Source organism: Thamnophis sirtalis, unplaced genomic scaffold (genome assembly GCF_051295495.1).
Source record: "Thamnophis sirtalis isolate CommonGarterSnake01/CBP01778 unplaced genomic scaffold, rThaSir2_p1.2 scaffold_3, whole genome shotgun sequence".
Taxonomy (NCBI): domain Eukaryota; kingdom Metazoa; phylum Chordata; class Lepidosauria; order Squamata; family Natricidae; genus Thamnophis; species Thamnophis sirtalis.
Window position 1 is genome coordinate 33,794,911 of NW_028261383.1, and position 15,305 is coordinate 33,810,215.

At 40.3% G+C, this 15,305-nt stretch overlaps 1 protein-coding gene across 8 annotated transcripts in view; it reads left to right on the forward strand.

The window, feature by feature from the left end:
* Positions 1-15,305, forward strand: part of MGAT1 (alpha-1,3-mannosyl-glycoprotein 2-beta-N-acetylglucosaminyltransferase) — a 37,605-nt gene extending 22,300 nt beyond the window's left edge. For all 8 annotated transcript variants that reach the window (XM_087708592.1, XM_087708594.1, XM_087708591.1 and 5 more), the window contains one exon: positions 10,779-15,305. In XM_087708592.1, coding sequence (XP_087564718.1) covers positions 10,853-12,181 — 1,329 coding nt within the window. In that variant the 5' untranslated portion in view covers positions 10,779-10,852 and the 3' untranslated portion in view covers positions 12,182-15,305. The remainder of the gene's footprint in view (positions 1-10,778) is intronic.

Sequence of the window (15,305 nt, forward strand, 5' to 3'; positions counted from 1 at the left end):
TTGGATCTGTGGCCCTCCTGGGTCCTTAGGGTTGGCAAGGAGGTGACTTTGAATTGGGACCATGCGGCAGCTTCTCTGAGGGAATCTTGAAGGAGGTGGGAGTCCACCCCCTCCTCAAGAGGCTGTCCCTGCACCCAGAGTTTTTATCCTTGTGTTTCCTAAAAAGGGAAGGTTGTCTAGTGGTTAAGGTACCAGGCTAGAAACCTGTGAGCTCTAGTTCCCCCCAAAAGGCATGAAGGCTGGGTGACTTTGGGCCAATCATTCTCTCTCAACCCAGTACAATTCACAGGGTTGTTGTTATAGGGAAAATAGGAGGAGGAAGTAGTATTAGAAACATTACCACCTTGAGTTATTTATAAAAATAATAAAGGCGGGATTTTTAAAAAATGCCTAGGATCCTAGAGGGAGTAGATTATCTGCCTGGAGAATTGTTTCAGTTGTGCTTCAGATCAACTTTAGTATGGTGGAGCGTGGAGGTGGTGCATCTGTTCTCATGCTCCATGGCTTTTTGGTGGTTTTCAGTATTATCAACAATATCACTATCTTGTTCTCTATTTCTGGGGTATGTGGGTTTCTATTTTTCTCTATACTGTACTACTTTTGGCATGTTTTATGGTGAGCTTAATCGGGGCAGGGCCTAAATTTAAACAAATGAATAAAACTGTAAATTGTCACAATGTTCAGACTAAATCCATCGCAAAGTATGTTTGAGGTTAAAAATACAGTTATCTCAAGGTAGAAGTGCATATGTACGTATACATGCATGTTTTCATACATACAATAATTATTATTTGGAATTCTTCTTGTTTTGAAGAATTGAGGAAAGCATGTTTACTTGATGGTTACTGAAGCAAATGCTATATTTAAAACAAAACAAAACAAAACAATTATGAATCTGAAGAGCAAAGCACTTTGAGAAATTGAACTGTATGTGCTCTTGGTTTTTTCTTGCTTGAGACCAGATTTTCCTTCCTGAGGCTTCAAGCTGCAACCAGATGAAGCAGGGGGAACCCAGGATCCGTTAACCTCATTTCCTTTTCAGATAAGGTCAGGGTTCAGTGGTAGGCAATCAAACTGGTTTAGCTGCCAGAAACTTCCACTGACAGATTGATAAATGCTCCTGATATTCTAGTAGCTATTAGTCCTGCAGTGTTTCTCAAGCACCGCAATTTTAAGTAGTGTTGACTTCAACTCCCAGAATTAACCAGCCAACATGGTTAAACCAACATCTTAAAGTTGCTGAGGCTGAAAAAACTCTGGTTTGGTGGTAAGACTCAAAACATGAGTTACTGACTTCTCTAAATGGATTTGTCTGGCCTTTCATTTCTCATGAATTCACAAAGGCTTGCTTCCTTTATTTAATCATGTTTTAATACCCAGAACCATCCTTTTCCTTAGAGGAAAGAAAACTCCATTTGTTTAAACAGTGCTAAGTCAACCTCTGTGCAATGCCCACGCTCCACCCACGCTCCACCCCCAAATTATTGCATGTTAGAGGTGAATACCTAAAACACTCTTCTGCTGTATAGTATTTGTCCTTGGGATTGTGGCTTACACGATTGCTAAATGACTTCATTGTAATCACGTACTCTCTATCTAGTCTGGTTCTGAGGGAAAATGGAATTTTATTTACCATTGGTTTTTAGAAGTTTGATGGAATGCCACAGAGGCATACATGAATTTTTTTTGTTAAACCTCACTGAATTGATACTTGCATTTTACAAACTCAGACAATGGGCATTTGGAAAGTTTTTCTCTTAATGGGGATGGGTGTTGACATGATGCCACATTTAAGTACATGTTTTTCTTCTGTTCAGTCATGTCAATTTCCAGGACAAGTCCCTGCAGTTTTCTTAGCAAGGATTTTCAGAAACAGTTTGCCATTGCCCCCTTCCTAGAGTGACTGACTGCCCCAAATTCGCCCATCTGGTTTTGTGTTCTGTGTTTAAAATGGACTTTAACTTATGTTTGAATGGTTTTGTGTATACAAATGGGACTAGAACTCACAATCTCTTGGTTTCTAGCCTGGTTCCTTCATTACTGCCCCAGACTGGCTCTCAGTTGCAAAAGGCAGAATCCTGCAAGCTAAATAAAAAGTAATAAAGTTTATTAATTTAGCACCCTAGTTTTGGTAGAGATTCATAGGGTCTAGAACATAAAACAGATTTATTTTTGCATTTGGGGCACATGTGTTTTCACATCTGTTTTAAATTTAAAAAAAAATTGTGAAAACTTTTTTTTTTAAAAATGGCTTCATAGAAACTTGAAATGTAAAACAGTATTTTGTAGCAGTGTTCTGCTCTGTGCATATTTGAGCAATTCAAGTGATTTTGCTTTGCATTGAAATATAAATCAACCATTGTAACTATCATCCTTGGTTTGCTCCAAAATATAAAAAGATCTTCCTGCCTCTTGTTTCTAAAGAACTGATAATAATTATAGTGCAATTTATGGGATGCATGTGCTAATACACTATTAGAGTTCATTGTGAGACAAACAACAGTTCCTGCCTGAAATCTGAGTCTGCCGTCAATTAGTAAATAACCTATCTTGGTTTTAAAACTGTCTTCTTCAAGTTAGAAGTCTTCTACTTAGAAAGTTCTGAAGCTTCCAGGTAGACTAACTAAAGCTATGCTTTGCTCCTTTATATCACCAAGATCTTACTTAATGTACTCTAGAGGACCGGTCTCTAGAGAATCAAACACTATTCTGTTTTGCTCTGAGACTGAGATAATCACCCTGGTGTCCTCCAGGAATTGTTAATTTCAGCTCTCGTAAGTCACAGTCAAAATGGCCAGCAGAAACATGTAGTTAGGAGTTCAAAGTCAAAGCACTAGTGAAACAACGTTCTGTCTTCCTTTGTGAATAGAACTGTGTTGTGGTTGGAAAGTACAGGTAATTCTCAACTGACAACTGAGAGTGTGACTGGAATTTCAGTCATAAATCACAACAGTCATAAGTTGAGGCACCCACATAACCAGGCCTGATTTCTTTACCATTTTAAAAACTTTATTGAGTGGAAACATAATAAGAATTTGAAACTCAAAGGTTCTTTTTCAAAAGGCAAGTAGACTTTCTGTTTTTTCTTTGAAGACATTTCGCTTCTCATCCAAGAAGTTTCTTTAGCTCTGACTGGATGGAGGGGAATGGAAGGATTCAGAATCCAGTCAGAGCTGAAGAAGCTTCTTGGATCAGAAGAGAAATGTCTTCAAAGAAAAACAAGAAACTCCAGTTGCTTCTCGAAAAAGCACTTTTGGGACCTGGATGACTGAGAATCTCCATAGACAAGAAATTGAAACATAATAAAAGGTTTTGGGGAGACGGAACATTCTGGAAAGTCAATGCTAATACTGAAATTCTCTTTGTCAGCATATCCTAATCTTTATTTTGCAAGGCAAATACAAAAATCTAGTTTCCTGTTCTGAAAAGGAACTGAACTTTGTTTTTATTAGAGGAAAAACAACTTTGTTGAGGATTTTTTTTTTTAAAAAAAAGAGTACTCTCAGTTACTTGCTGCTGCTTGGATAAATTTCAGTTGATTTAAGAGGAGGAAAAATAAGAGACTGATCCACTTCTTAGAATTTTTCTCCCACTTAGTAAACTACTATCTAGGAAACAGTTCTTCTGCTTTAAAAGATAAAATAGTAAAACCCTTGGTTAACAAGACTGCATATGGGTGATCCTGATGGGATTAGCACTCCCCACCCACTCTGACAGAAGAGGCAGGCTGTGGGCCCCTTGGTCAAGGAATTTTGGCTATCAGGGTTCAAGAGAAGAATCTTTCATGCTGCTGAAAATCACTGGCAAAATTGCTATTTTTTATAACTATTATTGGTTGTTTGTCTTTTAAAAAGGTAAAAATGAAAAGAGAGCTGTGGAAGGTGAGCTTTCCATTAGCATCCTTTTAAAAAAATGTTTTAATGATTAATGTACTCCAAAACAGCCTGAAATTGTGCTGCCAGTAGTTTATCTATGAGCTTCCATGGTGTAGAACGGGACTCTCCCCATGCCTTTTCCTCTTGCACCCTAAAAAGCTTCAGACTGCTTGTATCAGAGGTCAGGTATATTTGGGAAAATGCAGTCAACCTTGGTGAATTTAGTATGTCAAGTGCAGTGCTGGTGGTTCTCAGAAAATCTGATTGGAATTAGATAAGTGGGTGGAAGATAGCAGCCAAGGCATTTCTTGAGCCAGGTGAGCAAACCCTAATCCATAACCCTCCCGATGAACTAAAGTTCCTACTAACTTTAGTTAGTGTAACCGTTAGTTAGGAAGTTTGGAATTGTAGTTTCAGTTGCATTTGAGTGACTACATACCCTGGGATAATTAAACTTCTTTTGGTCGTGATTTCTAAAAATTGTCAGCACTGTTTCCCTTCATGTTGTGATAGGAAAGCAATGAAAAATAGCATAAGCCTTAAAGTAGTTAATATAACACACACACACTTCTAATGAGCTCCAAAATTCCATCTCATTCATTCCATCTTCTTGAAGTATGTCTTCTGTTTTCTGTTTTCAAGACTCCTTTGGTGAAGAGTTGAGTTCCACGTAAAAAATGGATTGCTTCTTATGTAACACTTAATGGGAACCCAAGCTTTTTGATGAGGAAACGTACTTATACTTCTTTATATTATGGAGACAGATGCTGGAATTTAGGCAGTAACACACAAAGCCTAAAAGTACAGAATGTTACCTTTTGAAAAATGCTGAAATCAGACAAGGCAAATCTTTGCAATTGAAATTATGTATGTATATCTGTATAGGAATGCACTGTTACATAAAGACAATACTTTGCTACAAAGTTGTGTGTGTCTATGCTTCAGAATACTGTACATGTTTTACTCTGCTGTAAGCACTTTTCTTTGTGGTATTATCTCAAAAAATTCAGTGTGTATTAAAGAAATAGTGGCATTATGATCCCGGAAAAACAATTGCAAAATGAGCAATAATTCTTCAGCAGAACTGTTGGAAACTTTAGAGGTTTAGTAGCCTTATAGAGCTCATTCATATTATAAGAATGAAGGCCATCTTTTGTTAAAAGCAACTTCTGGGAATGTCCCAGAATGTCAGAGAAATCATCCTAGTTCTGTTTCTCTCTCTCCTCCCACTCTGCTGTTTCAAAGTGTAGTCATATCGATACTACTCTTAACAGCTTTTCTGATGTAATGTCATTCAAATATGTGGATCTAAAGTAACCGCAAAGTTGTCAAAGAACCAGTTAAGGCACTTAACTAGAGACCAAGAATTCTGCACCCACACAAAGCTAGCTGGGTAACTTTGGGTTAGTCCCTCTCTCTCAGCCCTAGGAAGCAGACATTGGCTACTTCTGAAATCTTGCCAGGAAAACTGAAGAGACCTCTCACCCCAATTGGCCTAGCCTGCCCCACTCCAGCAGAAGAAGTCTACTATGGACCCCGTCTGCTAAGCAATTCCGGCAAACAGGGTCAAGGGGAAGAGCCTTTTCAACTATGGCTCCCATTCCTATGGAACACTCTACCACTGGAGGTGAGAACTACTCCCACCATTTTGGACTTCTGGAAGAGTGTTAAAACTTGGGTTTGCCGGTTGATTTGTGGCTTGGGGGGGAGGGGGGGAACTACTGGAGTTGGTTGACAGGGTAAGAAGATGTTTTTAAAAAAAACCAGCAGAAATCCTGTGCTAGCTGAGATTACCGTAAGCTACTTTGTCTGGAGAAAATTAGATTGTAGAAGGCTGCAGTTCAGTTTACACTGCTCTTCATTTTACTTTTTATTTATTATATGTTGTGCCTTAAGATGTGGCTGCACGCCTGTTCCCAATAGAGCACACCAAATATGGCATTGGTGTCTCTTTCCATTCAACACACTTGTTTCACAAAGAGCTCTAGATAATAGCTGCTTTCTATAGATCATACCTCATATATCAGGTAGGAATATTTTCTTTTCGTTTGTTTTTTAAAAGTGTAGTCAAGCACCAAAGCGCCTGCAAACCTGCAATGTTAATTATAGGGAGTCTCCCAAAAGACTTAATGCAGTGCTGGAACTTTTGCTGAAGGGGGAATTAAGAAGGCGACTGATCCAGCTGCTAAGCAGCAGAAGCCACAGCAGAGTTAAGACGATCGGGGATTTGTTTTGAAGAGACCAACTGAGTCTACAGAGTCAAGCGATTGCTCATTAAGTTTATATCCCTTTTTTTCCCTTACATTCTCTTTCAGTTTTTCTTGAAATAATCCTACTTTGATGTAAGTCAGGCACAGAGAGAGCTTGATTCACTCAAAGTCTCACAAATTGAAGGTGGATGTGAACCAGATATCACTTGCCGCAGTAAATTTGGCATAAATGATGTCACAGGAAATTGAAATGTCAGGCAAACCATTTTATATTGTCTAATTCTTACCCCATTGTATATCACAATGATCCCAGTCTTACATTTAGGTTTCCATGCTGATATTCTCTGGAACTTCATTCCATGCATTTCTGCTCGGCACACATTATGTATAAAAGTATGTTAGCCATCTTGCCATCCTTCTCATTAAAAGGGGGGCTTGGTCAGTGAACAACAGTCCCCATTATTATTGCAGCCCTCCCTAACAGTTTATTCAGTTTGTTTTTATAGCAGAAGATTAAATCTATACCATGGAATTATCTCACCTTTGATTCCTCTCTGCTGATGGAGAAAAGCCAATTCAAAAGCTGAGAGTTGACAGATTCATTATACCAGCTTTTATGTTCGTGTTCTTCCACGAATTCATAATTATCACTACATGTGTGTGTGTGAGACAGAGAGGGAAGGGGAGAGAGAGAGAGAGAGAGAGAGAGAGAGAGATGCTCCACATTTTAGGAGTATAATTTAACAAAACATTGATATTTTTGCTCTTAACTTCTTTCCAAGAATGTAATTCCCCAAAGTAACATCTAGCAAAAAAAAAAAAAACCACCAGAGGATAGGCACTAACTTTACTTACATTGATTACATCTCTAGCATGTACAATAACAATAACCAAACTTTCTGGAAACATCTACTGAGTCCAACAGCCCTCCCCCCCCCACTCCAGTTCCTCTGTTCTAATTGAATTGTGTCCAGGTAGGTGATGGTGTTTTTCAGCCTACTAATGCCAGTCAGACATTATATATCATTTCATTTGCATCAGAGTTCAGATTCCTGCCTGGTTAAACTATCAAAGCTATGCCATTTGACTTAAAAACATTGTTTCCAACACTAAAAACTAAGGCTTGGCATGTAATTTCAGTAGTATACTTCAGTGTTTTCCTTATAAGCAGAAGAAATAGCTGTTGCAGATATACAACTGAGTCAAAAATTTCAGTTGCTAAACAAGATAGTTTGACGAACTGTCATAAGTCACTTTTTTTCAGTGCCATTGTAACATCAAATGGTCACTAAATGAATTGTTGTAAGTCAAGGACTACCTGTGTGATTTCTAGTTGATAATCAGTTGCTTCTTAACTATTTATCTTCTGAGTTCAATGTCAACCACTTGCTATGTTCCTAAATGTAGAAGCTGTTGAAATTAAAGTACAACATTAAATGAGCTATGCATTACAAAGCCATCCTGAATATTTCCTGCTTTGTTCCTTTATGGTGCTGTTACAGAGGAGCCCCAATTGTTTAAGAAAGAAATGTTCCTTAAATATGTAATTGTCCCAGAAACATAGAAAATTGACAGCAGAAAAAGACCTACCGGTACATCGAGTCTGCCCTTTGAGGTGTCCCCCCCCCCCAATTTATTATTTTTATATTTTATTTATTTTTATGTATTATTGCAAAAACAGCCCAACCATTCTCTTTTCTTAAGAAACCAAGTTGAGGGGTTTTTGTGAGTCTGAAAGGAGTCACCAAGTTCATACTTGGTTCCTCCAAAAGCTGGAATTGTACTTAGTTATTTATTTGTTATTTATTTATTTCATCATGCATGTATTAGACAACAGTATATATATGTGTGTGTGTGTGTGTGTGTGTGTGTGTGTGTGTGTGTGTGTGTATGTATGTATGTATGTATGTATGTATGTATAACCATGGTTTTGGATACATGAAATGGATACAAATCAAAAGAAACATTACGACAGGGACGGTAGGCAGGTTGGTGAGCTTATGCACGTCCCTTACAGACCTCTTAGGAATGGGGTGAGGTCGACAGTACACAGACTAAAGTTAAAATTTTTGGGGTCTGGGGAAAAAACCAGAGTCAAGCAATGCATTCCAGGCATCGACTACCCTGTTGCAGAAATCATATTTTCTGCAGTTGCGTTTGGAGCAGTTTACCTTGAATTTGTATGTGACCCGACAATTGCGAGATAGACATTTGCGCGCCGAGAAAATAGCGCCGATTAAAACGCGACATCAAAATCGTGCCGACAAAAGCACGATGACAAGCACAAATCGAAAAATTTTTAGGGTTAGGGTTATAATGTACGTATATACATCCCATTATGTTAAAGGCCCAGCACACTCACTGGGCTGTCTATAGTTTGTTGATGATGCAATTTTGTCAGCGCGCATTTGTCGGTGCGCTATTGTCGAAAATCAGTTAGCGATTTTGACGGCGCTCATTTGTCCGTCACAGTTTTGTCGGCACGCATATGTCTATCGCGCATTTGTCGGTGAACGAATTTGTATCTATTATGTGCTCGTGTATTGTTGTGGTTGAAGTTGAAGTAGTCATTGACAGATAGGACATTGTAGTGGATAATTTTAAGGTTTTGTGGAGGTAAAAAACATAATGAAAATGATATGTTAAGATGAGTAAAAGATTCTGGTGATAAAATTCAGAAAAAGATATGTGAGGATCTGTCATCCCTATGCATACTACTACTTCCTGTTCCCACCAACATAAAAGGCAGTACTGTTATTATTTACTCGGGGCAGAAAAAGGTTCATTTAATCTAATGAAATTAGGATTAGGCTGTCTTCCTTTCCAAACCTACCTATTTGGAAGGCCTACCAGAATTGGGGAAAAGAGATACGGTATTTTAGTAAGGTATTTATTTTACCCTACACTACTGAAATGAAGGATCTCTTTGTCTTCTTATCATTGGTTTGAGCCCGGCTTGGCACATAAGGAAGTGGATTTCCCTGCCTGCCAATACAAGGAATGATAAACTTTTGTTCATTTTCTTCTTCTAGGTTTAATGGAGTTACGGCATCTATATGAATAGTCATATCAGGGAAACTTGAAGCTTATTATGTGAGAAAGAAAGAGCGATAGAGAGAAAGAAAGAAAAAAGAAAGAAAGCTTTTTAATATAGGAATTCTATTTTTTTATTAAATTTTTTATTAAAACTTTTCAACAAGAATATTAAAAAAAACTAGCCCAAACATAAAGGAAGGAAGAAAAAAAGAAAAGAAATCAGAGAAAAAGCAGAAAGTGCAAGAAAAGAAAAAAATAGAAAATAAACCAAAATGATCTTAAGTCACTTCTGATATTCTTCAGAGCAGTTACAAGTACAAATTACATTTTAACCACTCTCTCCCAAAGTTGCATCACATTCTTCTTTCTACAATCTGGCCTCTCTATAATTGTCAAAACCATAAATCACAAATTCATTTTTTGTATTCTGGGGTGAGATTTCCTGTTCCACTTTACGCAAGAGCTGTTTAAAGTGAATGAAGGCATATAACTACTTCCTTGTTAACTTGCTTATGTGTGCTTTTAATACAATGCACGAAGATATGTTCTCTCTACTGGCAAAAACTTACACTTAACAAAAGAGAAGCATGATTAGAGAATAACATTAACCATAATTAATTAATTGAATTGAAATAAATGAAATGTTATTCTCATTCTAGACTGATTCTACATCATTTAGTGGGCTTGTGGCCGTTAGTCAAGAAAACATTGTCTATCCTGATCTAGACAGATTGCTTTTGCCTTCATAATATAATTTTTGGTTTGTTTGTTTTGTACCTCTGATCTAGTAATCAACGGTGGTGCCTGCTTACATACAGTTCTACAGTGAAAGGGAATTGCAGGCTCTTATATGCCTTTGATTAGATTAAGAAGCAAGTCCAAAAGCCATTGCGAACCCTTTAGAGGGCAGCTAATATAACTCAGAGCTAAAATGCTTCTTTCAAAAAGACTCTTTACCAAAATCTAATTTTATCTGATATTTAAAAACAAATCATGATAGATAGATAGATAGATAGATAGATAGATAGATAGATAGATAGATAGATAGATAGACAGACTTTTATTGTCACTTTTTTGTGTGTACAATGGCACACATTAAAATGAAATTCAGATGTCCTCTCTCTCTCCCTCCCTCCCTCCCTATCTCTCTCTCTCACTCTCTCTCTATATATATATGTGTGTGTGTCTGTGTGTGTGTGTGTGTTTTGAATACATGTGCTCAAAAGATGTGTTAGAAATATTAGTCCCAACTCGCACATTCTGGGGTGTATCAATGTGAAAATCCAATTGCACAAAGGAGTAGTAAACCCTAAAGGCTTGTGTACAGTTTTGTACTAAACGTTTTGGGGTGATTGTATTCAAAGCCAAACTAAAATCGACAAATGGCATTCACACATGAGATTTTTTTTCCTCTTAAGTGCGCCAAGCTCAGATGGGGAACAGCAGAGGAAATAGCATCCTCTGTGGAGCAATTCACCCGATAAGCAAACTGAAGCGAGTCAAACGCTGGAGAGAGGCTGGATAGATTAAAGTACTTTTATCAGCCTTTCGAAACGTTTCACTGTGATGGATGTAAGTGCAGCCAGGCGATAATCAGAGTGGTGAAGGAGGGGAAAGGCAGATGAATCAATAATACTGTTTTTCCCTCATTTTTCAGGTTGATGGTGGCAATTTGAAGCTCATCCGAGGGGTGGACATAAGAGGACAGGGTGCGGCCTATGCCTGTGAAGGATGTTGAAGAAAAGTAGCCTGATTGCCTGGGGCCTGGTGCTTTTTGTGGCCTGGAACGCCCTGATCCTTTTCTTCCTGTGGACTCGGCCACAGTATCTATCGGACCATAGCCGCTTAACTGAAGAGGTGATCCGACTGGCCCAGGATGCCGAGGTAGAATTAGAGCACCAAAAGGAGCTTCTACATCAGATCTACCGCTATAGTGCACTCTGGAACAAACGGAAGGCCAAAAACCTCCACCTGTCGGTCCAGCCTCCCACAGCTGTGCTCTTGCCCCAACACAATCAGATATCCCCCGATGCCGTTTTGCCTGTGGTGGTGATTGCCTGTGACCGCAGCACAGTCCGCCGTTGTCTAGATAAACTATTGCATTACCGCCCCTCAAAGGAGCGATTCCCCATCATTGTAAGCCAGGACTGTGGGCATGAGGAAACCGCTAGAGTCATTGCCTCCTATGGAGATTCTATCATGCACATCAAGCAGCCCAATTTAAGTGACATCCCTGTGCCTACTGACCATCGCAAGTTTCAAGGATACTACAAAATTGCCCGACACTATCGCTGGGCCTTGAGCCAGGTTTTCCGGACTTTCAAATACCAAGCAGCCATTGTAGTGGAAGACGACTTGGAAGTCGCTCCTGATTTCTTTGAATATTTTCAAGCGAGTTTCCCACTTCTACTGGCTGACCCAACTCTTTGGTGTATCTCTGCCTGGAACGATAACGGCAAGGAACAGATGGTAGACGTTGCCCATCCCGAACTTCTCTATCGTACTGATTTTTTCCCTGGTCTGGGCTGGCTTCTGCTCTCTGACTTGTGGGACGAGCTGGAACCCAAGTGGCCCAAGGCTTTCTGGGACGACTGGATGCGACAGCCTGAACAGCGGCAGGGCCGTTCGTGCATCAGGCCTGAAGTGTCACGCACAATGACTTTTGGCCGTAAGGGCGTGAGCCACGGTCAGTTCTTTGACCAATATCTGAAGTTCATCAAGCTCAATGACCGTTTTGTGCCTTTCACCCAGATGGACCTTTCTTACCTCAAGAAGAATAACTATGAACACTCATTCTTGGCCCAGGTCTACGATGCCCCTCAGTTGCGTGTCGAAGAATTACAGGGGAACCAGCGCCGGGAGTTGGGTACTGTCCGAGTGCAGTACACCACTCGTGACTCTTTCAAGGCCTTTGCGAAAGCCTTGGGTGTTATGGATGACCTCAAATCAGGAGTGCCCCGTGCTGGGTATCAGGGCATTATCAGCTTCCTTTACCGAGGCCGCCGTGTTTTCCTGGCTCCTCCTCCTGGCTGGACAGGCTATGACCCCAGTTGGAGTTAGCAGCTGATGATTTTTGAGCATGTTGGACCCCATTGGGGAAAAGGGTGCTTGGGGGGGGGGGCAGAATTCTGTATTTTCTTCTCTTGTGTGGCATTCAAGGTGCATTCCAGGAATGAGGATTGTTTTGTGCACTTAATTTGGGGGAGGAGTTCATGGCAGGAGGGATAGGTTACCGGGGGTGGGGGTGGGGGTATTCCAAAGCCCCAACATCGTAGGAGCGTTCTGGGTTCTCTGTTCTCTCCCCAGTGCCTGCCTTCCTTCTTGACAAGGCTGCCCGTCCACTGATTAGATCCTTGGTAGCTTGTCCAAATTGGTGCATTTTGAGGTCAAAGTGAACGCTAAACCAAAGCAGTGACCCACTGAAGTTTTCCCAGTTTTGTTGAGATATGCAGCGGGCCAGAGCAACTTGTGATCTCACACGGCAGACGTAACTCCTCAATCAAATAGTGTGTTTGGCCACAGACTTCATACATATCTTTAAATTCTAGCCAAGCAAAATGGGGAAGCTTGTTAAGTTGCCGAGAAACTATGATTCAAAACCGGCACTTTGCGTTCAACGGGATAGGCCACAGGTAAAGCTGTAGGGAGAACATCAAAGGTTTTTTTCCTCAGCTCTTGGAGGCTGCTTCGCCTCTCACCTGGGCACCTGTAAGGTTTGGAAAGCAGGAAGCTCTTTTGGATGATCATTGAACCCTCAAAAGGACCATCTTTATTGACCATATTGGCCATATTTTTATGTTGATCTCTTAGATATCCTAATTGAACCCTATTGAATGGGACAGTGGAGATACAATGTGCACAACGACAAACTTAATATGATTGTCACTCAGATGAGATGGAAAGGAAAGTCAGAGCCTCTTTTTATTGCTTTTATTTGGGCACTAGGATAGAGTAGTCAGAGAGCATGTGCTACGTGCTACCCTTTTTATAGCTCCATGCTAGCACCTGTTAACTTTAGCTTAAATAAAGTTTTGGGTGGAGGCGGGCATTTTCTTCTCATCCTCTTACCTGGTATTGAGATACATGAAAGCCTTGGCTTTGCAGCCTTCTAGCCAGTGCCTGCTGTCAAATGGTCCTTTTTCTCTTAAGCTACAACGGGAAACGATGAGCTGCAAGTGGGCCATGAAATTTGAAAGCGGTGCTGGGGGAGGAAGGCCTAAGGCTAGCTCTTTATGGCGCATGAGGGAGCAGTCAGACCTTCCAGCCTCCACTTGTCACCTGAAATGATAAAGAGGCTTCCGGTATATCTCTTTAAGGGAAGCCGACCGATGGCTTGACGTCGGTGCCATGTCCTCTTCCCAGGTTTATGAGGAGAACTTGCCCAAGGCTGCCTTAATTTGCCTGGTGTAGGAAGTTCATCCAGATCTACGGCGGAGTGTGCTATTGCATTTTTTTTAATTGCTGTGGTTTTTTGTTTCTGAATGGCCATATTGGAATTGGTCACTGCTACGTATTTACTAAAGTAGAGTGGAGGGAGGAGACTCCTTGAGGCTTTGGAGCATCTCATGAAAGGACTTCTCCAAGCAAGGAGTCCAGCCTTATTCCGTGGGGCACAGTCCAGTCTTCCCCATTCTTGCCTTTGGGAGTTGCCACTGACCTTGCTCCAGATGCCACTTTATGAGGCAGGCATGAGGAAGTGACTTCAGACCTCCTTTGGCCAAAATTTAGACCACACCAAAAGGTATATTGTGTTGTTTGAATGCTTATTACTTTCTCTCTTTTAAAAAAAAATGCGCAAGGCCACCTCTGTGGTGAATGGAGGAGGGAAGATTGCGTTTTGGCATTTCACTTCCATGAGGGGAGTTTTTTCCTTGTGTATTGGCTCCTCTGGTTGGGCAAGTGGGCAGATAGGAGGAGATGGTGCCTTGGGGAGACTGCTTTGAATGGTTCGCTGCATCTGCTTAAGTCCTGAGATTTTTCTTTTTTGGGGAAAAAAAAAGAAACTAATGCTGCAGAGGAAGAGGCTTTCTAAAAAAAAAAAAATTTTAAAAAAAGACTGACTGTGATCTGCATCTGGGATGTTGATAATTTGGACATGTTCATACCTTGATTTCGCTTTAATTCTCTGCAAGAGACTACCGTTTAACGATTTTCTAGGTCAGGCTTCCATTTGGAAAAAAAATGTATAAAGTAGGGCAGAAATGTGTATAGACCATGAGTGGAAATGTCTCTGTGGAGAGCAAAGATCTTTCAGCATGATGCTACTCAACTTTAATAACATCCTGAATATATACATGCAGAAATGATCCCTCGAGTCATCCATTTGCAATCTGGTCCCCATCGGAACCATTGTGCTCTTACCTTATCTGGACGCGGAGGGTGTGTGAGGAGGAGAAGAGGGTTGTAATGGAAAATCAGATTATTATTATTATTATTATTATTATTTTGCTGATTATTTTAATCCCTACTTTCAAGATTTGCTGGATGCTGGGTGAAGAATTGCCATTTTTAAAACTAGAAACAGCAAGAGAGCTGTTCTTACTTTTAGTATTATGTTCTGGGACTCGGCCTGGATGTCTCAGTTTGCAAGTTATACTGCCATCTCCTTTCAGTAGAAGGCAGCTACTGAACTTAACAGTGGAAGGGAGGGGAAAATGGAATTTTCTTTTCAGGTTCCTTCCTTTCATTTCTGTCCTCTGGTGCTCAGTCAGCCAATCAATCATGGAAATGAAAATAGGAGGATAGAGATACTATATCATGGGTCCCCCGTCCCCCCACCAATCCTCAGTTCTGTGTATCTTAATCCACACCATCTGTAGCCCAAACTCTCTCCTTTGGCCTACTGTCCGTGTTAGTGTTTTGTCCTGGATCACAGTGAAATGATCATATTTCCCATTCCAGTTTGTGATTTTGGTGAAACAATTGGAAGATGCTCAGCGGAGATCCCAGCAGAAAGGAAAACCCACCAGCAGCCACACCATTTTTCTCCCTTTCTGTCCTGCGCTGCCTTCTGTTCCTGAAAATATCTCTGCTGAAAAATAAGTGTCATCACATCTGGATGTTTGAATCAAGGTTGTTGGATGGAGAGACGCTAATTTTATGTTGACAATTGGTGAGAAGAGCTTTAAAAAGCAAAAAAAGAATTATTTTCCACAATAAAATAAAAACCGTTCCTTTTCAGACA